At 40.1% G+C, this 22141-nt stretch overlaps 1 protein-coding gene and 1 pseudogene across 4 annotated transcripts in view; both read right to left on the bottom strand.

Annotated features, from left to right (window-relative positions):
• Positions 1–8912: 8912 nt before the first annotated feature.
• APTX (aprataxin) overlaps positions 8913–22141 on the bottom strand; it is a 30672-nt gene continuing 17443 nt past the window's right edge. For 3 of the 4 annotated variants that reach the window (XM_003263429.3, XM_003263434.3, XM_030817588.1), the window contains 3 exons: positions 20854–21080; positions 10718–10821; positions 8913–9953 (listed from right to left, as the gene is read on the bottom strand). In XM_003263429.3, coding sequence (XP_003263477.2) covers positions 9799–9953; positions 10718–10821; positions 20854–21080 — 486 coding nt within the window. In that variant the 3' untranslated portion in view covers positions 8913–9798. The remainder of the gene's footprint in view (positions 9954–10717; positions 10822–20853; positions 21081–22141) is intronic. The other variant, XM_030817589.1, reaches the window with a different exon arrangement.
• Positions 15806–16647, bottom strand: LOC105740182 (annotated as a pseudogene).

Genomic DNA, 22141 nt, shown 5'->3' with positions numbered 1-22141 from the left:
AGGTGGGAACTGAACAATGAGAACACTTGGACACAGGGCAGGGAACATCACACACCACAGCCTGTCATGGGTTGGGGTGGGGGCTGGGGGAGGGATAGCATTAGGAGAAATACCTAATGTAAATGACGAGTTAATGGGTGCAGCAAACCAACTTGGCACATGTATACCTATGTAACAAACCTGCACGTTGTACACATGTACCCTAGAACTTAAAGTATAATAAATGTATATATATATGTGTGTGTATGTGTATATGTATGTGTATACATATATGTGTATATATATGTATGTGTATACATATATGTGTATATATATGTATGTATATTTATATGTGTGTGTGTGTGTGTGTGTGTGTGTGTATACAAAAATTAGCCAGGCATGGTGGCAGGTGCCTGTAATCCCAGCTACTCGGGGGGCTGAGGCAGGAGAATCGCTTGAACCTGGGAGGCGGAGGTTGCAGTTAGCCCAGATCGTGCCATCACACTCCAGCCTGGGGGACAAGAGCAAGACTTCATCTCAAAAAAAAAAAAGTTTTCAATTTTTAAATTTCTACTGCTATCAGGTTTTTATTCTGAATATTGTTTATTTCTGCCTTCTTTATAAATCAGCTTATGTCATTATTACTGTTATATACAATATATGTTTTACATAAGAAAATAAATGTCTTTTCTCACTAAAAAAAAAAATTCCCCATCTGGTAATGCTTAAAAATGCTTCAACTGGACATTCACGGAAATGAATCTAAATAATGATCTTACTCCTTTCACAAAAATTAACTCATAGACATAATGGATCACAGACATAAATATAAAACTTAAAAGTATAAAACTCCTAGAAGATAATATAGGAGAAAATCTAGGTGACCTTGAGTTTAGCAATGACTTTACAACACCAAAACACAATTTATAAAAGACAAAATGTAGAAATTGGACTTCATTAAAATTAAAAATCCTTCAATTGAGGACGAAGCTTTTTGTTGTACAAAAAGAATTGAAATGCAAATTCCTGTCTGGAAAAGATAACAGTGATCTGTAAAATCATGCTGAAGTATAAAAGACTAACGGCAGATCCTGTGTTTTTGTGGTCGGGGGTAGAAGGTTACTCATGTATAACAAAATAGGAAGAAACAATATTTGTGGGCTAAGATGGGAGGATCACTTGAACCCAGGAGTTCAAGGCTGCAGTGAGTTATAATCATGCCACTGCACTCCAACCTAGGTGACGGAGTTAGAACCCATCTCAAAAAAAGAAAAAAGAAAAACACATTGTGAAATATACAAGGAACAAAGCCTTATCCTACGGTCAAACACTTAAGCATCCTGACGTGTGACTTCTCTGATGGAAACAAGAAAACTTGATGGTTCAGGTCTTGAAACTAGAGTAAGTATTTTCTTCTTATCAACAGCCAAGGCAGTCTCTGTAAATCTCAGGTCCAACCCAACATTCAATTTATAGCCATAAATATTTTCATTATTTTTAAAAATTTATTTCATCATAAAAACAAAATTCTTTTTTTTTCTTTTTGAGACCCAAAAGAGACTCCAGCTTGTCACCCAAGCTGGAGTGCAGTGGCATGACCATGGCTCACTGTAGCCTTGACCTCCCAGACTCAAGCGATCCTCACCTCAGCCTCCCGAGTAGCTGGGACTACAGGTGTGTGCCACCACACCCAGCTAATTTTTTAACTTTTTTTTTAGAGACAGAGTCTCACCATGTTTCCCAGGCTGATCTTGAACTCCTGGGCTCAAGCAATCTGCCTGCTTCAGCCTCCCAAAGTGCTGGGATTACAGGCGTAATTCACCATACCTAGCCAAAGAAAATTCTTAATATTAAAGTATATGAACTTTGTATTTGACTCAAAAGTTTTTTTAAAAGCAAAAGAAAAGAAAGGCAAAAATAAGAGTTATAAAGAAGAACTACTTTTCTAAAAAATAGCATTTTATAAGCAAACATCTAGCAAATGTTATCAAGAAAAAAAGAAGAAATACAAAATGCAAGAAATGAGAAATTGGAACAGGAACAACAGAAGTCAACATGTGGCCAAAAAGGCCAGGTGCAGTGGCTCATGCCTATAATCCCAACACTTTGGAAGGCTGATGGGAGGATCCCTTGAGGCCAGGAGTTCAAGATCAGCCTGAGCAACATGGCGAGACCCTGTCTCTACCAAAAAAAGAAAAAAAAATTAATCAAGTATGTAATCTTTGTTTGTATCTCTCAAAAATATATTAAAAGGGACTCATTTATACCTAGAGAGACCAACCCTTCTTCAAATCCCCTTCTTTTCCCCAAATCTCCCAGAGCACTCCAAAGCTCCCACCTCCCAGATGCCTCAAAGTCTGCCCCAAATATTTACCCCACATATCTTTTTCAGTCCTTCTCCGCCTTCTGTCTTCACTATGTAGATTGGTTTAGCTTCACTAACTTTCCTGTTTTCTTTCCACTTCTCCCATTACTTGATTTCTTTAACACAAGGGATGTTCTGGGAACTGATCCAACAAGCCAAAATTCTAACCATTCTTCTCATTTTCCGTCTTTTCTTCCCCTTTTCCTGATACTTTTGTTAAAATCTGGGGACCAGGCCAAATACATAAATCAATCTATAAATCTTATTCCCCAAACCCATCCCATCATGAATGTTTCAGAGTCAAAGTCAATACTGAAAGAGAAGCCCTAGGGAACCAAGAGGATTCACCCCCAGAATTCAAGGTGGTTCAGTATTTGGAAACCTAATGTAACATTTCATATCAACATAATTTGCAAGGGAAATTGTGGGATCTCAATGGGTGGTGAAAGGCATTTGTAAGTACAGACAAAGTTGCTATGGACAGCAATTTTGAATAACTAAAATGTAGTTGGTGTCTCGCGACATTGAGGTTAGGGGCAAACAGAGAAAAAGCCACTATTTTTCTAGATCTAGTGTTAGGAATATCGGATCCATCAGATCAAATGAATTACCTTCACGTGTGTCATTCTCAGACTCAAGCAAATTCGGTCTTGAAATCTGGCCTTGCAGGATGCCTGTCTCTGGAGGGCCATGGAATACTGGAATGGAACTGGCATTATCTGTAAAAAAAAAATTAGCCACTTTTTTGTTTTATCAGCTATTAATATAAATAATTGAATGTTGATTACATTCCTTTGCGACCTATCACTTTTTAAAAATAAAATTTGAGGCTTTTTTCACACTCCCAAATATGTATTCACTGTAGCTAATTTAGAAGCATGCACAACAATATAACACAATTTAAATTACCCACATTCTTACCACCAAGAGAGGACCGCTAATTAACGTTTTAGTATATTCTCTCCCAGCATGAATTCGGGAATGCAAGCACTCTTGATGTTTAATTAGGACATAAGTTGGTTGCTGATATTATAAGTCACTTCTGTTTCAAATCCCTCAATGGAACATCAGAGGCTACTAGAATAAAGAGTTCTGATAGATTCTCCAGGCAAGAGATTAAACTTTGCCCCAAAGCACTGGAGAGATTAGATGCCCAGTGGTAGCAGAGTGACTTTCTGTGTGTAGTTTGGAAAAAAGGAATGCCAGTTGGTTCAAAATAATTAGAATCTAGGGGATACACACACACACACACACACACACACCACACACACACCAGCTGAGAAGATCTGCCCTAGAAAATCCATGGATTATTGATTTTTGGGGTGTGCTTCCCTTGAAATTACATGCAAAACATATGGGAAAGGGGCTATTATCTTCACCAAATTTTGGATCTATGACTCCCTCAAAACGTCAGGACCCCTGGTATATAAAGTCCTTTTCAATTTTAATATTCTGGTACTATTTGGCATTGGAGCTTTTATTCTGCCTGCTTAAAAGACAGAAGGCTTGCAAGAGCTGGAAGACAGATGAAGCTAGGTTCTTCTATCAAAAGGTTTGCGGGGAAGCTGGCCCATGGAAAATGCAGACACAGCCCTTCACCTTCTCTGTATATGAACCATCCTGCTTTGACAGTGCTTCCTCTAATATCTGACGACTAGCGACTTAGCAACTGTAGACGTAAAAATGATGCCATTTTTGAAGAATATGCCCAAAAGAAGTGTCTGCTTCCAGTGCTACTCCCAGGTATTCTTGTGATGAGAACAACAGTCACTAACTTGGGGTCAAATTAAGAAAATTTGCCAGCATATTTTCAATGCCTACCATGCATTGACATGTCCCAAGACCCATTTCATGAGTGCCAGAATCAGGCTTCAACCTTGGCTCTAGCCAACTTATTATTATTTTTTTTTGATAGAAAGAATGTTTTTTGGGGGTTTGTTTGTTGAGACAGAGTCTTGATCTGTCACCCAGGCTGGAGTGCAGTGGCGCGATCTCAGCTCACAGCAATCTATGCCTCCTGGGTTGAAGCGATTCTCGTGCCTCAGCCTGCCAAGTAGCTGAGATTACAGGCGCATGCCACCACACCTGGCTAATTTTTGTATTTTTGGTGGAGACAGGGTTTTGCCATGTTGGCTAGGGGCTAGGCTGTTCTCGAACTCCTGACCTCAAATGATCCGCCAGCCTCAGCCTCTCAAAGTGCCGGGATTATAGGTGTAAACCATCGCGCCCAGCTTCCAGCCAACTTTAGAGTCTATTTCACCTCTCAGCCAAACAGCCTCCCAGTCAATCGTGTATGTTTTGTATTTTGACCCACACACTGGGTTTCCTTCAAACTTCTATCTTAATTAGGAGATACGTTAAACACACATCAGTCTTATTTTAAAAGCCCCTTATATATTTTATTTTGAAGCATTGATTCTGAAACATAAGATACATAAAATGGCTTCAAAAACAGCTTTGGCTTGTAAAAGACAATTAAAAATTTATTGTTCAAATGCTGCCATCTGGTGGCCAAACATGGCAAGCCCCGAAAATAGACCATTCATACAAAAGATACGGAAAACCCCAACTTCCCTAATCACTTGCTTTGTTAGCAAAGATTTGGAAGAGTCTGTGGAAAAATATTAACATGCTTATGTTCCACTAATTCTAACCTGTAAGATATACTTTTTTCCCATAAACAATGGCAGTAAGATGTTTATCAGAATGTTTCCAAAGTCATATGAAGGAAAAATGAAGAAGGCAAGAAAAAATGTTTAAATAAAAAAAATTAAAGATCAACACCTGTGAAAAGAAGGGTTTTTTTAAAAAAAAATAAAAATAAAATAAAAACTGTTTCTAAGGGCAAAGATGCAGACTTACGGGACAACACGCTTGCCAATCAAATTCAGATGTAACAGAAAAAGTTCTCTTTTCTACATCCATTCCAAGTGTATTGACACAGGCATCATTCACTCAACAAAATTTTATTGCAAGGCTGTTTTGTTCCATATTCTTTTAATTTCGTTGGGTACATGATGGAGAACCAAAAAAACTACCTTTCCTAGAGAACCTCATGAGAAACAGGGACCCCACACAGTAAGATTGTACAGTTGCACCCTATGTGCCCCTCAGTCTCAAGTGAGTGTGAGCTAAAAGCTTCTGCTTGCAGGGGGTGCCTTTTCTCATTCACATAAAGGGGACATAGAGGCTTTGAGCTACTGCGGGGATGTGGGGGATTCAGATACCTATTGGGGCCTCCCTCCCACATCCTGGGTCTCTTTCCGAATGCCTGGCCAGCTGGAGGGAACACATTTCAGTATTTGACCTATTGACCCTCTTGCTTTGTCATGAACATCTTCCACTTTATGGGTTCTCGAAAGCAAGTTTCCAGTTCCTAGTCTCTGAGCAATGTATTTGTAACCTAGAGAACGCTTGTGATTCAGCTGCTCAACTGGCTCTTCAGACATCCCCAGATGCCCCCTCCTCTGCCCTGGGCCCAGCTTCCTACCTCCAGAATGTCGCTCTAGAAAGAGCCGCAAAGGCTGGTGGTCTGGTGACCCAGGACATGGAGGTGCCTCTGGACCCTGGCAACTCCAACTAGCATTCTAAGAGGACCTCCTACAGTTTCTGGAGAAGATTCTTCGAAAGGTCTTTGGCCAGTAACTAATTCTTCAATGTGAATAAATGATAGTTTTTTTCCTCCAATAAATGTCAAACAGTACAAGTTGGGGGTGGGGCAGTGGGTTGTGTCAGCTTTCAACTTGTGGCTGCCAGAACTACAATGCTTATTCTTGGTTGGTAAAATATTTTTTAAAAAAAGAAAAAGCCTGACGCAGTGGCTCACGCCTGTAATCCCAGCACTTTGGGAGGCCGAGGTGGGAAGATCACTTGAGCTCAGGAGTTTGAGACCAGCTTGGCCAACATGGTGAAACCTCATCTCTATTAAAAATACAAAAATTAGCCAGGCATGGTGGTGGGCGCCAGTCCTCCACAGTGACCTGAGACCCCTCCCATATATCCCAGACGCATGGTGATGACCGTTTTCTCTTGAGATTCTTAAACTGGGGTCTACAGACCCTATGGAAACGCTTCAGTGGTTCCATAAATTCCCTGATAACATATACAAAATGTGTAAATATTAATTATGCTGAAGAGGTTTCACGGCTTTCATCACATTTTTAAAAATTAGTCTATGGTAGAATCTTCAGAGCCCTGCGAAAGTCTCCCTCCAGTTTGGAGTTGTTGGAAGCAGAGGGAAGCATTTAGGCCAACACTGACAGATGAGTCCTGAATCTCTGATATCCAGCCATGTCCAGTCTGTGTGACTATCAGATGCCAGGCTTTAGAAAATATCCCTGAATCTAAAGACATCCTTAATGACCATCTCAAGTATGATCTGGTCCCTACAAGGATCATTTGTACCTGGGTATCTCAGAGACAGGCCCAGAGAAGGAAAAATACTTACGCTCTTGAGCCTAAGGCTGGCAGTGTTCATTACATGTCCCAGAACAAGCCACTGGACTGATCTCTGGGCATGAAGAGGGAATGGGAGCCACTGAGGGGAAGTCATCTCCAGACCTGGCTCCTAAGAACCTGGGGCCAAAGGAGCTCTGCCAAACTCCTGAAGAAAGGAAGGGCAGATCCCTGTAATGAGGGACTCCCCTTCAGCTAATGCTGGAGGTCTCCCCAGACTCTGAAATAACCTTGAGACAGCAGAGGGAAGGCAGACCTATGACAGGCCCAGGCAGCTAACCAGAAAATGCTATTTGTATCCTGGCAGGGCACAGCTAAATCCATAAGCTTCAGAAATGCAAGGTGCTTTGAAGCCAAAGGTTCATTTACATTGTGGTTCTCAAACATCAATAAAGTTCACCCTGAATAGTTTAAAATGAAGATTCTTAGGCCTGTAGGATTGTGACTCAGTAATTATTTGGTAAAGCCCAAGTGCTTACATTTTTTTAAAGGGAAACCAGTAATTCTGATCTAAGGAGTCCATGGAGTACGTATTTAGAAAGTTTCCAGGGGCAGTAAGGCTTCAGATGCAGACAGAGGCATGGATCAGGTGAATTCCTCCTTTCCAGCCTCCACTGAGATAAAAGCAGAGGCTTCCAGTTACCATTTATTGAGTCCTTCTCTGTGCCAGATACTATGCTAAACCCTTTACATAGATTATTTAATCCTTATAACTCAACTCTGTTATGCCCGTTTACATACGTGAATTCCAAAGTTCAGAGAAAATAAGTAACTTGCCCAAGATCCCTTAGCTGTGAGTAGCAGAGCCAGGATTGGGACCCAGGTCTGAATCCAGAGCCTGTTCTTAACTAATATGCCCATGATTTTTTTGTTTTGTTGTTTTTTTTGTTGTTGTTGTTTTTGAGATGGGGTCTCACTCTGTCCCCAGGCTGGAGCGCAGTAGCGTGATCTTGGCTCACTGCAAGCTCCGCCTCCTGGGTTCACACCATTCTCCTGCCTCAGCCTCCTGAGTAGCTGGGACTACAGGCGCCTGCCACCATGCCCAGCTAATTTTTTTTTTTTTTTTTTTTTTTTTTTTTTTTTTTTTTTTTGTATTTTTAGTAGAGACAGCGTTTCACTGTGTTAGCCAGGATGGTCTCGATCTCCTGACCTCGTGATCTGCCCACCTCGGCCTCCCAAAGTGCTGGGATTACAGGTGTGAGCCACCGTGCCGAGACAATTTTCAAGAGTTTCTGTGCCTGGTACCTGATGACTGCAAATAAAAGGCTATGAAGCCACATGCCCTCTGCAGCTGGGTTGGGGAAGAACCTCCAGGAGCCACCGTGTCTGTAGACAATCACCTCAGGAGTGGAAGCAGACAATCAAGCAGGCCCAAAGGTCCAGCATCAAGCCAGATAGAACTATGGATGGATGGACTAATGACGTAAGGATTACAATCCTGGAGTGCAGAAGGAGCAGAGAAAAGAGATGAAAGATGTTGGGTAGTGAGAGATGGACAAAAAGGGCTAAAGGAACTGGCTGATCTCAGGGAAATCAATGAAATGCCACAGAAAGCTTTTGATCAGCACAGGTCCAAAGCCCCTGGGTTCTGTGGCTTCTGCTGTTAGTCTTGCATTTATACTGTGCAACTGATAGGAAAAATAATGAGTTGATGCATCAGAATCAATACCAACTTTGGATGGTGCCCAGGACCCATTATAGAATATTAGATCCTCATCCATTAAAGGGGCATAACAACAGCACATAACCTCATAGAGTTATGTACAGTGAGAATTCAATAAGATCCTTTGAGTCAAGTGTTTAGCATAATGCAGGACACACAGGAGTCAGACAAATGTGAGCTGCTATGATCACTAATTATATAATTATTACTATACCTATGCTAAGTAACCACTGTGGCATCTTGTTTGTTTGTGAAAGACATTGAGGTCAAATGTCTCTATGGACTGTGGCTTTTTCTCTCCAGAAGAAGCTTTTGTTAAGGGTGTTTCCTTTTTTTCTCACAACTTGAGTGAAAAGTCACATCCTCAAAGATATCCACAATTTGATCAAAAACAACTTTTTAGTTTTCCCTTCACCTTTAGTTCTAATATTATCCCAAAAAACAACTGAATACAACTGTTTTATCCAAATTTATTCTCAGGGAAAAATAAAGTAGTGGCTCTACACAACTTTTTCATTCACCAACCACCTTTTCATGCATCAAAACCCATGCTGTGATTGTCAGCTGAATTTCAGTAGTTCCCACCTACTTAAGAGAGATGCCTCAAACAAATTAACTTTATTTTCAGACAACAGGTCCAAGAAGACTTCACAGCTGAATCATGACGAACATATGGCTGTTTCCTCACAGCCAGGAACCCTTGATATTAGAAGAAAACTCCAACCCCAAACCATCATCTAGCCTCTTTTCTCACAGTGAAGAACTGATGAGACAGTTCCCTGAGAAGGGAACATTTAGGTAATCTGGGATAGAAGGGCATGGAAGGACTGGACAAACTAAGCCTCCCCATGAAGAAAGGGAAAAGAATATTACAAAACAGACTAACAGAAAACAAGACCCATCAGTATCTCTAGGATAAACAAGAGGCCACTCTAGGTACTCGGATTAAAGGGTGTCCATGCCTACAGAGGCAGAGGATAAATCTAAGAAACAGAAATTTACAACCAGCCCACTGCTTCCATACTCTGCATTAGGTCAGTGTGAACGTAGCTTTGGTCCCATTGGTCAGACCTGACAAGGGTCCTTCTGAAGATGGTGGGTCAGGTATATCCCAGCCACCCTCACCAGAGAATACATCTATGACAAACCCAAATTCCTAATCCTGAACTCCTTCGAGCCACTCTACATTGTGGTCACTCAATAATAGAATAAACTTTGTGAAAAAGCTGCATGTTTTAATTTAGGAAATGAGTAGAAGTTCACAAGCAACCCAGAATAGATGCCAGCAGTTTGCTCCAGTGGACCACACCGCAGCAGCAGCTCAGGCTCTGCGGAATCACTGTGTCCAGTGCTTCTTGAGATGTTCTTTCAGCTGAGGAATGGAAGGCAGCAGCTGCTGGCACTCATGACAACGAAGGGGCAGCTTCAAGAGCTCAGGCATCCCATCTCGGACAGTCACTCTACCAGCCTCTTGTACCATCTCGATCACAGCTGCAGACAAGGAAGAAAAGTCAAATCCCAGCTAATCTGGAAAACTAATATGAGATACCAAAAAAAAATAAATAAATAAAAAACATGACTCCAATCAGTATGCCAGGCCAGGTGTTCTAAAGCTCCATAAGCTTAGTTTAGACTTCCCTCAGGCAAAATGAGCTTAATCAGATTATAAATATAAGCAACCCACCTTTGAAATAATACACTCCTTCAGGACACACTCTAGGCAATCCATGTTACTCTGTCAAGAGCTCATCACAGTGCTTTACCTCTGGTTGGCCCTTGGTAAATGCCAGCTGCCATTGTGAACACCCCAGCAATGCTTAAGCTCTTACACACCAGGAAATGCTTTCTTCTACATATACACAGCCTTCCCCCTGCTAATTCACCACTCCTGACAGGAGGCAGCCCCGAAGCTCCCACCCAACTGATGGCAGAAGAGACAAGGAATTGTCCACAGCTTTCTTATCCATGAACTCCACTAATTCTCACAGCAGCCTTTAAGTCCCCTGTTGTCACAATAAAACACTGACCCTGACATAATAGCTTCCTAGGTCCCCCAAGAAGACAACTCACAGCAAAGTGGCAATAATACTACAATCCAAATAATCCAGTTTCTTTTCATAGGGCTCGCTTTATAGGGAACACAAAGTTGTAGGTAGGTTTTTGAGGTCAGGTTGTTATTCAGGGAAACAACCAAATCAAATATAAGAACAGCTCAGAAAATGAAACAAATGTGAAAACCAAGGAACACTGTTTACCTTGTGATTCTAGGAAGTATTCTGTATTGAAAGAATTCCAATGTTTTTTGTTTTTAAGGCAAGGAGAATCAAAATCCTGGCTGATCACATGAAGATGTACATGGCTAGTTGAAAGAAAAAAAAAAACCTGAGCATTAAACTCTTTAACAACTATGACTTAATCAAAATGACAAACAGTATGAGTACACTGTATTCATACTCTTTGACTATTCATACTATTGAATTGATGGTGTGTCCATTTGATTCAACTGATTCATTCATTTACTTAAGAATATTTAATGCTCAATAAGTATGTACTATGGCCAACATTGTTCCAGGCACTGAGACTTTAGCAAAAAACAAAATGGGAAAAGCCTCTGCCCTTATAGAAAATGTATGCTAATGAGGAAAGACAAATAATAAATAAGCAAACAAATAAACAAAAAAAAAAGCTTCCAAGAATTAACATTGCCAAGAAAAAATAAACAAGGAAAATGGGATAGGGTGCCCGGGGGTAGAAGCTGCCTCTTTAGTTAACAGTGTTCAGGGAAAGCATCTCCCAGGAAGTGATTTGAACTGAGACAGCAGCCAGGCAAGCAAGGTCTGTGGGAAGAGTGTCTCAGAAAGTGAGGAGGCCAAGAGCAGGGGCCTTGAGATGAGGAAAAGCTCAGTGCAACCAAGAAGCAGAAAGAAGATAATATGGCCCAAATGTACGGCCTGAATTGTTGGAGCCAAGCAGCAGAGACGAGGCAGGAACCACAAAGGTCATAAAGGTTCTTAAAGGCCGACAAGGGGTTTGCATTCTATTCTGAATCTACTGGGAAGCCATTGAAGGATTTTCAGCCAAAGAGTGCTATTATCTGATTTATACTTTTTTGTTGTTGTTAACAACAAAAAACTTGAATTACAAATTTTAAAATGGACCACAATTTAAAAGTGGGCCTATTTTAATTTTATTATTCTTAAATTCATTCTTTTGAAAATGCGACCAGGTGCAGTGGCTCACGCCTGTAATCCCAGCACTTTGGGAGGCTGAGGCAGGTGGATCACTTGAGGTCAGGAGTTCAAGACCAGCCTGACCAATATGGTAAAACTAACTACTAAAAATACAAAAAACTAACTGGGTGTGGTGGCAGGCACCTGTAATCCCAGCTACTCGGGAGGCTGAGGCAGGAGAATCACTTGAACCTGGGAGGCGGAGGTTGCAGTGAGCTGAGATCGTGCCACTGCACTCCAACCTGGGTGACAAAGTTAGACTCCATCTCAAAAAAAAAAAAGAAAAAGAAAAAGAAAATGCACTTTATTTTTGAAATGATAAAATACTTAACTATGAACTGACAAAGCAGAGGTTGGCTGACACTAGTGGGTCAATTCTTCATGTAGATATTTAAATGCTGTTTTCTGTATTAATCAAAATGATTTGCAATAGGAAATTGGAAAAGGGGAGCAAAGCAGAGTGCAAAGCATATACTGAGGTCTTTCCATGGGTATCTGATAGAATGCAGATTCAGCACAATAAAACGTAGACTTTGCAGCAGTGGCCTGTAAGTGTACTCCAAGTGTACCCTAAGAACCTATGTAAAAACCATTTTTTTCTTATTCCTAACAGAAAAACAAATTTTGTTTTCTTTAAACAATAAAATGTAATGGAAAGATCTGTACTGTAAAACTACTTGCTATAAACTATCACAAGGACAGAAAACCAAACACCGCATGTTCTCACTCATAGGTGGGAACTAAACAATGAGATCACTTGGACACAGGGCAGGGAACATCACATACTGGGGCCTGTCGACAGGGTGGGGGGCTCAGGGAGGGACAGCATTAGGAGAAATACCTAATGTAAATGATGAGTTGATGGGCGCAGCAAACCAACATGGCACATGTATACCTATGTATCAAACCTGCATGTTGTGCACATGTACCCTAGAACTTGAGTATAATAAAAAAAAAAAATACTCGCTATAGCTCATGTGTTCAGTTTGTTCAACAACCTCATTCACACATGATGAATTACATGAATAGAAAGTCACCAAATAAGACTCAAGACAAAAAAATTATCTATCAACTTTCATATGAAAAGACCACAGCTTTAATTATTTATACAATCCTTAATACCTGGTCAGTATAGGTTTCTAAATCAAAATCAAGTCATAAGCTGTTTACAACAACTGCATTATACTAACATTTTCTTTCCAGTATTTCTTCCTATGAGGGAAAAAATCATCAGAAGCTTTCACTCTTGAAGAGCCTCCTAAACTGAAACAGTGTTCTTCTGCAAAACAAAAATACCTACAAAGTCAAACAGTAAATAAACAAAGCTAAGCTAATTTCAACAGTCATGTTTCCAAAAGTAAAATCTATTAAGTACAATACACCTTCACAAAAATTACAAGAAATGATTACAGTTACAGATGCAAAATAATATCTAATTATCCCAGGCTTGTGAACTAATAATTAAAATCAAATTCATATGCTAGTTCCAATATTATGTACAATTTAGATAAGGTGGTCAAGTATTACTTGAATATACACCATATTTGTTAAACCTAAGATTGTATTACCTTATCTCATCCTTTAATATTTGTAGATAAATGCCAATATGAAAAAAAATGTAATTTCCATTTATATATTAACAGATAATTTCTACTGCATATGTTTTAAACTGTTAAAAAATAAAAAAGTCAAGGTACATTTTCACTTAAGAGATAAAAATAAATTACCAGAATTTTAACTGAAAAAGTTTCATATCAATTTATAAAAATGACCCAAGCACATGGCTCATACCTGTAATCCCAGCTACTCAGGAGGCTGAGGCAGGTGGATCACTTGAGGTCAGGAGTTCAACAGTGGCCTGGGCATGAGACCCTCATCTCTAAAAAACTGTTTTAATTAGCCAGGCATGGTGGCGCACCCATAGCCCCAGCTACTCGGGAGGCTGAGGCAAAAGGATACCTGGAGCCTAGGAGTTCAAGGCTGCAGTGAGCTATGATCTTGACACTATACTCCAGACTGGGAGACAGGGTGAGACTCCCATCTCTTAAAACAAAAACAAAAACAAAAAATGAAAAAAAAAAATCATTTATAAAAATGGGGGGAAAAAAAGCTGGGTGCAGTGGCTCACGCTTGTGATCCCAGCACTTTGTGGGGCCAAGGCAGGTGGATCATTTGAGGCCAGGAGTTCAAGACCAGCCTGGCCAGTATGACAAAACCCCATCTCTACTAAAAATACAAAAATTAGCTGGGCATGGTGGTGCATGACTGTAATCCCAGCTACTCAGATAGCTGAGGCACAAGACTAGCTTGAACCCGGGAGGCAGAGGTTTCAGGGAGCTGAGATTGCACCACTGCACTCCAGCCTGGGCGACAGAGTGAGACTCTGTCTCAAAAATGAAAAAAAAAAAAAACTGAAACAGATACCATAAAATTATCATATGGTCCCCGATATAAGAAGGTATTTAAAGAAGGGGCGTTAGGTCAAAAACAAGGACTAACCCAAGTGTGTTGCTTTAAAAATCTAATTTGTAGGAAAACTAGTTGCTTGGCCTAATTTTAAATCTAATTACAAAATCCATCTTTTTTTTGTTTTTTGAAAAGCATAACAAATTTATTTAATCCAAGTTTTATGTGACACAGGAGCCTTCCAAATGAAGATGCAAAGATACAGGGAAAACTATCCATTTTTACACTTGGGTTTGTTGAAGCATGGAAAGCCATGTAGAACCATTATTGCTTCAAAAGGGTATACGACTTAATGAGAATAGACTGAGTGGGGAAACCCAGCAAGGCCTGTCTGTCCAGATTCTTCTTAACCTCTTCGTGCAGCATTCCTTCTTCCCAGGTATGGGAATGGCAGTCTTATGACCTACCATCAAACAACGTAGATCAGAGAATTTCTTTATAGCCAGGTCTACATAGAAAAGAAGGTTAGAGTAATATTTTGGGTTTTTTGGTTGGCTTTGAGGAAGAAAGGTTCTAGTTTCTATAACCTGCCTTGAGAAAGAGGAATTATAGTTTCTATGGATTGCTTAGGGGAAGAATGAGGGGCAAGAGACAGGGGGCAGGAGAAGGTCAAGGAGAAACTTTGCTTCTGAGGCCTTTATTTGGGGTTATCATTTTCTAAGCCCCAACAACCCTATCTGTGAAATGGAAGTGAAGATACCTATTTTACAGGGTTGCTAAGATGACGAAATGAAAGAAATAAAGCTCAAGTGGAATTTCTGATAAATAATAGACAGCAGATTTTAAATGAGGTATCACCTGTCCCATAAACATTTATGGTATGTATCCTCCCACCTTCAATAACCATGGTCGGGGACAGGAGAGCAGGACAGGAAAAGGGTACAATTCTCCCTTAACTACAAGCCGGATTAGCACTGTTTCTGCTGACTCCACTTTCATGACCCACTTTCTTACATCAGTGGTTCGCAAACCCTAAAGCTCTATTGCTGATATTCACTTTTTGATCCATTTACTATGATTGGGCTTCTGTCCCATCACACTACTAAAAGCATATTTTTTTGGATATAACTTATGTTTTGCTAACTACCAAGTTGGTTCTCTTTTTTTTCTATCATTAATATATTTAATATAGGTAACTTTTTAAAACTTTTAGGTTCAGGGGTCCATGTGCAGGTTTGTTATATAGGTAAATTGTATGTCACAGGAGTTTGCTATACAGATTATTTCACCACCCAGGTAATAAGCATAGTACCCAATAGGTAGTTTTTCAATCCTCCCCCACCTCCCTCCCCCCACTGTCAAATAGGCCCTAGTGTCTGTCGTTCCCTGCTTTGTGTCCATGTGTGCTCTGTATTTAGCTCCCATTTATAAGTGAGAACATGAGGTATTTGGTTTTCTGCTCCTGTGTTAGTTCACTTAGGATAACGGCTTCCAGCTCCATCCATGTTGCTGCAAAGGACGTGTTTTCATTCTTTTCTATGGCTGTGTAGTATTCCATGGTGTATATGTACCACATTTTCTTCATCCAGTCTACTACTGACGGGCATCAATCATGGTTGATTCCATGTCTTTGCTACTGTGAATAGTGCAGCAATGAACATACAAAATCTAATTTAATAGTCCAGATATTTTGGTAGTTATTCCAACTCAACAGAACTTCCACTGACGTCCACATTCATTACAGACAACAAATGTTATCAGTCCATCAGCACTACCTTTGCACATGTGAACAAGCCACTCTGGATTCCACCTGCCTTGGCCACCTAATGCTCTCTGATGGCTTCTTTGGTCAAGTTTTTCCATATCTCTCTGAGCCCATCACTAGCCATTTCCTGTGCCATCATTCTAGCAAATAAGACAGGAGGAATATTCTCACATGGTACATTTTCCCTTAAATTTGGATTCTTTGCTCTTTAAGATTTGATATCCTACTTCATACTCTACTTTTGCATTTCGTATCAATATTCCTTAATTTCTTGATATACAGCCTCCTCAATTTGAGATCCTAATTCTTCCTCACCAGCTCCAATAGCAGTGTAGCCATCTCCTGTTTGGAGAGCTGCAGCAAGCATCTCCCAACACTTTAACCAAACAGAGTCAGAAGTGCTTCGTTCCTGAATAAAAGATGAAACACGAGTATCTAGAGCATTTGTCTCACCCTCTCTGCTGCTTGCATTGCCACCGGAGCTACTTTCTTCTCTCACTTCAGGGCTATTCTGCAATGTAACTGCAGGTTCTTTTTTCTTTTCTTCAGGGTCTTTCTCGGTTGATAGTAACTTTTTCCCAGATTTCATGACAGACTGTTAAAGATGCAACTTCTTCATCTTTATGCTGCTTGCCATTAGCATTAACTGATATTCTGATTCTTCTGGAGGCTGTAATAATTCCATGGTCATGGGAATATTTTTAAGCTCCTTTGGCAAATCCAATGCTCCAGCTGTATTCTTCTGTACCATCTTGTCCATCTACTTGGCCATGGGAACCACCTTGTCCTCTGTGGCTCTGGCAGGTCTTCCCCACACCCAGTCAGCTGGTGGTGAGAAGTGCATAAAACCGAGGTGGAAAGGATGGCAAGAAACAAGCCTCAGTGGTCCTGACAGGCTGGGCCAGGCCCTTCCTCACAAACCAAGCCCATAGGGGCAACCTGATTTACACGTTTAAAAGATCACTCTGACTGCTGTGTGAAGAAAGTACGGGTAGGGAGGGACATGGAGAAACCAGTTAAGGAGGCTGCTACAGCAGTCTAGGCCAGAAAATCACAGCCTACACTAGAGCTGAGCTGTAGCAGCTGAGATGGCAACAAGCAATCCTGCTTTGAATGCATTTTGGAATAGAACAAACAGAACTTAATAACGGGCTGCATGTTGTTTTGGGAGAGTGTTACTTACTGAGATAAAGAAGGTTAGGTGAAAAAGCAGGTTTGGGGAAGAACATCAGGAATTCTCTTTTGGACTTGTTAAACCAAGTAGAATGCCTTTTTGTATAACAGCTTTCACTCTTAAAATCAGTCATATTTCACATTCTCCCAGTAAACAAAATCAATCAACATGTGTGCAGAATCCAAAATGAAATATAAGCACTAATAAATAAGCATAGCTGTATTACAAATGAATGAGGAAACCACACTAAACGGGCTGAGGAAGAAAATACAGTAACTAACCTAGCTTTGGAGAACAGTGTTTTGACTAGATACGATAAGGCTAAAAACAAAAAGAGCTATAGGCAAGTACTGTACTCTAGTTAGTAAATGTCTTTGTCACAGGGGTATGGGTTAGGAATCCTGTAACTATTTTATGGGTACTAGGACTGAACAAGTAAATGAATTTATTGTAACTAATGAGAGCCAGGTTTCTCACTGTTGGAGAAAGCAGTTACAAAAAAGGAAAAGGGAAACAAGAATGAAACTTACAGAGTTGGAATGGTGTCAGAGATATCAGTATGAACTCATGGTTTTCCACATACAAATAAAGGTAGATAAACACAGAATTATAGAGGGGTGTGTGTGTGTGTGTGTGTGTGTGTGTGTGTGTGTAGGGGTTAGGATTCATACATGCATTTCTGGCTCTATGGCTGAGAGGACCTAGAAGCAAGGACATCCTGGAATCAACCACTTCTCTCACAGAAACCTAGTGCCCAAGAAGACCTAGAGCTCTTTGGAGAAGTAGTTCATTCCAGATAAGCCTGGAACATCTTGTGGGGCCAGAAAATAAATTGCCCAAAAGATGTTGAAGGCATATCAAAGTGACACAAGAGCTGACCTAAAGGGGCTTTCAATAACCAAAGCTGAACAATTTGAGCAACAAAATAATTATAGTATTGAATTATAAACTATAGAATAAACATCCATGAGTCCATATCATTAAATGATTGAATAAAGAACTAATGAGAAAAACGGAACAGCGCTTTCACACAGAATAATTTCAACTAATAAGTTAGGTGAAGGAAGTATAAAGTCACCATAGAGTAAATACCAATACAATAACTATTACAGGCAGGATGCACCAATAGATGCTAAAATCATTGGGTGCAAGTTTGAGGAGAAATAGTAGCACAGTCTCAAAATATCTAACCCAAAATATTCACGAATTTAAAAAAAAAAAAAACAAACTAATTTTGAAGGTGGAAAGCTGGCAGACACCACCTTAACAAAATGATCAAGATTAACATCACCAGTAATAAACCATCTCAACATCATGCCCCCCTATATGACATATTGAGGACACAATCAGAAATATCACTTCAATGATTAAAAAAATGCATAACATCAACCTAATCATGAAAAAAAAAATTAGACAAACCCAAATTAAAAGACATCCTAAAGACAATTAGCCAGTATTCATCAAAAGTGTCAAGGTCATGAAAGCCAGGAAAGTAGGAATTGTCACAGATTGAGGGAGACTAAGAAGAGAGAACAAATAAATGAAATGTGAGATTGGATTCTGGAGTAGAAAAAGAACAATACAGGAAAAATGGGTGAAATTCAAATAAGGTCTACAGTTTAGTAAGTTATCTAAAATAAGGTCTATAGTTTAGTTATCTACAGTTAGTATTATGAAAGGTCTTTGTTCTTTTTCATACTTAATTTTTTATATTTTCTTAATTGAAAACACTACTTTTACAACAGGCAAAATAATTTTACTTGTTTATCACCTTTTCCTTTCTAACATGTTCATTTATTCAAAATTACATCATACAGGGTAATATAAAAGGGTATATAAATAGCAACTTTGCTTATTGCCTCCCATATATATCTACCACAGCTCTTGCTGTGAGCATTCTCCTCAGCATGACAACATTCACTGTATGAAAAAGGTATGAGCATCATGATCACTACGTGAAAAGGGCTCAGTGGCCAAGGGCTCTGTTAGTCAGGGGCTCTGCATTAGGGAAACAGGATTATGGGTGACTTTCCCTCCTAAATTTTCAAATCAGCCTTTAACAATAAAAATATATTTATATTTTTAAAGTGAGGTACAACATACATCCACCCTATGACCTAACAATTCCATCTCCAAATATTTATTCTTTTTTTTTTCTTCTTCTTCTTTTTTGAGACAGAGTCTCACTCTGTTGCCCAGGCTGGAGTACAGTGGTGTGATCATAGCTTACTGCAGCCTCAACCTCCTGGGCTCGAGTGATCCTTCCACCTCAACCTCCCAAGTAGCAGGTGTGCACCACCACCCTCGGCTAATTTTTTGTATTTTTTGTAGAGACAGGTTTTGCCATGCTGCCCAGGCTGGGATCCCTAAATATTTACTCAAGGGGAAAAAAATAAATAAAGTACATATGTCTATGATATACACAATAACACACATGAATCTCAAAATTATGCTGACCCAAAAAAGCCAGACCAAAAAAGAGTATGCAATGTATGATTCCATTTATACATGTTAGCTCTAGAAGAGACGAAAACTATCTATGCTGAAGGAAATAAAAGCAATCCTTGAGGGAGGATTAACTGGAAAGGGGCACAAGGGAACTTTCTGGGATGAAAGGATAGACATCTGTATCTTAATCAGAATGATAGTGTCAAGATGGTACACGCTTATGAAAACTGATCAAACTATGCATCTTATTATGCACTTTATTGTATGTAAGTTATGCCTCAACTTAAAAGAATCAGTAATGACTAGGGAAAAATCTGGCACAAAGATTTCATTTGGTTCAAGTGGCCAGTAACCTAAGTCGTAATTATTCACCTAAACAAAATGTGAGTGTTGGTAGTCAAAAAAAAATAGGCAGAGAAAATCCTGTCACATGCTACAACATGGATAAGCCTTGAAGACATTATGCTAAGTAAAGTAAGCCAGTCACAAAAGGACAAATATGTCCTTGTATGATTCCACTAATACGAGGTACCTAGAGTAATCAAATTCACAGGGAAGGAAAGTACAATGGTGGTTGCCAGGAGTGGGAGGGGGAAATAGAGAGTTATTATTTAAGGTACAGAGTTTCAGTCTGGGAAAAGAAAACAGTTCTGGAGATGGATGGTAGTAATAGTTGCATAGTAATATGAATATAGTAATGCCAATGAATTGTACACTTAAAGACGACTAAAATGTAAATTTTGTTATGTATATTCTATCACAGTTTTTTAAAAACAAAATAAAAACTCTAAAATCTAGACTCATCATCTTATTGCTTAAATCAAAGGAATCATGGAGATCCACCTTGCTTGTATTCTTTGAAAGAAATCAATCATTCCTTTCTGAATCCATCTGGGCATAAGCCACAGGAAAACAAATTCTATACTTTTCTCTCATTTTATTTTCAAATCCTGGATCTACTAAGCTGTCATTACAGAAGTCTATGATGTTTGTTTCCTTCAGAGTAATGGTCCTTAATCATTCTGGGGTTACGGATGCTTTTGAAGAATCTGATAAAAGCCACTGACCACAATTCTTTACCTGAGGATAATGAAGCTGCTTCATCTAGTTCACATATTAGGCTCTCGAAGGTTTATATTTTGAGAGGAACAAAGAACCAAATGTGACTGAATTATAGGCAGAAGTGGGAACTCAAAGCTTGCATGCAAGTCAGGCAGAGAGGTGGAAGCTTCAGCCCACCTGCTCTGGAAAAACTCCATCCCACTTCCCTGGGTCTCAGTGCAATATGCGCCCTCAGCAAGCCCAGGCTGAATCTATCTGCCCACCTGGATGGAACCAGGAGCCAGTAGCACTACCCACGTGGCTTACCTCATACTCGGAATGGCGTGGTAGCCCAATCGGAAGCGGAGTTTGCTGGACCCAGCAAAATCTACAATCACCTTTTCCCCCACAGTGTGCATATGCTTGAGGAGTTCAAGGTGTTCCCTGCTCACAGCCTTCAGACTGGAAATGGAGGTCCAAGGTAAGACCAGCCAATGGTAACGGGCCTTCGGGTATTTATCCTTTATCACCACCACCTGCTCATCTTTGTAAACCTAGCAAAGGGACACAAGAGAAGGAAACAGACATCTACTGAGAATCTTTGGTGTGCCTGGTTGTTATATTCACTAAGTCACTTAATTCCCACAGTCTTGTGCAAATGGTTTTAATAGCCCAGTTTTGACAGAGGAGAGCACTGAGATTCAGATAGGTTGAGTGTCTTGTACAAGTCATAGTTCCTAAGATGGAAATCTAGGATTCCAACTCAGATCTGGTTGACTCCAGAGTCTGTTTTCAACCACCACACTACACAGAAGATGCACAGTACAAAATAGTTCCCAAGAATCTGATGTAAAATCTCTATAGGCATAAATTCAAAAGCATCCTTCTCCACTCCCACATGGCAGACTGTGTGACTCATACAAGTGGGTTCCAGTGAGCCCTATTAGACCTGCCCCTTGTCAACAAGGAATGTAATTGAAGTGGAACTCAAAGGCTCCTCAAAGATGATGCCTGTTTTTTTTTTTTTTTGGTTTTATTTTTTGAGATGGAGTTTCGCTCTTGCTGCCCAGGCTGGAGTGTAATGGTGCAATCTTAGCCCACCGCAACCTCCACCTCCCGGATTCAAGTGATTCTCCTGCCTCAGCCTCTCAAGTAGCTGGGATTACAGGCATGCACCACTACGCCCAGCTAATTTTTTGTATTTTTAGTAGAGTCGGGGTTTCTCCATGTTGGTCAGGCTGATCTCGAATTCCTGACCTCAGGTGATCCTCCCGTCTCGGCCTCCCAAAGTGCTGCGATTACAGGGATGTCTGACTGTTAATGCCAGGGCAGCACAGTACTACTGTCACAGTGTATTATCTCTGATGCTTCCCTGAAAGGAACCATACTAAGGTTAATGCAACTTCTCTTAAAGTACCCAGAAGTTTAAAAGGCACAAGGCAGAGGGGATATTCATTTGAAGAACTTAGCTTTCTCTCAAAACAATTCCAGCTGCTACTTTATTGCCAATGTGAAAAGCCTCTTGTTCTCACAGAACAGCCCAATGAAATGAATCTCATTCAGAAAGACTGATATCCTTTGATTTCAATTGCAATTAAGACCTCTGTGGAGTGGT

The sequence above is a fragment of the Nomascus leucogenys genome, chromosome 8 (genome assembly GCF_006542625.1).
Source record: "Nomascus leucogenys isolate Asia chromosome 8, Asia_NLE_v1, whole genome shotgun sequence".
Classification (NCBI taxonomy): Eukaryota; Metazoa; Chordata; class Mammalia; order Primates; family Hylobatidae; genus Nomascus; species Nomascus leucogenys.
The sequence above is the reverse complement of the archived record's forward strand: the minus strand, read 5'-3'. Positions and strand labels throughout refer to the sequence as shown.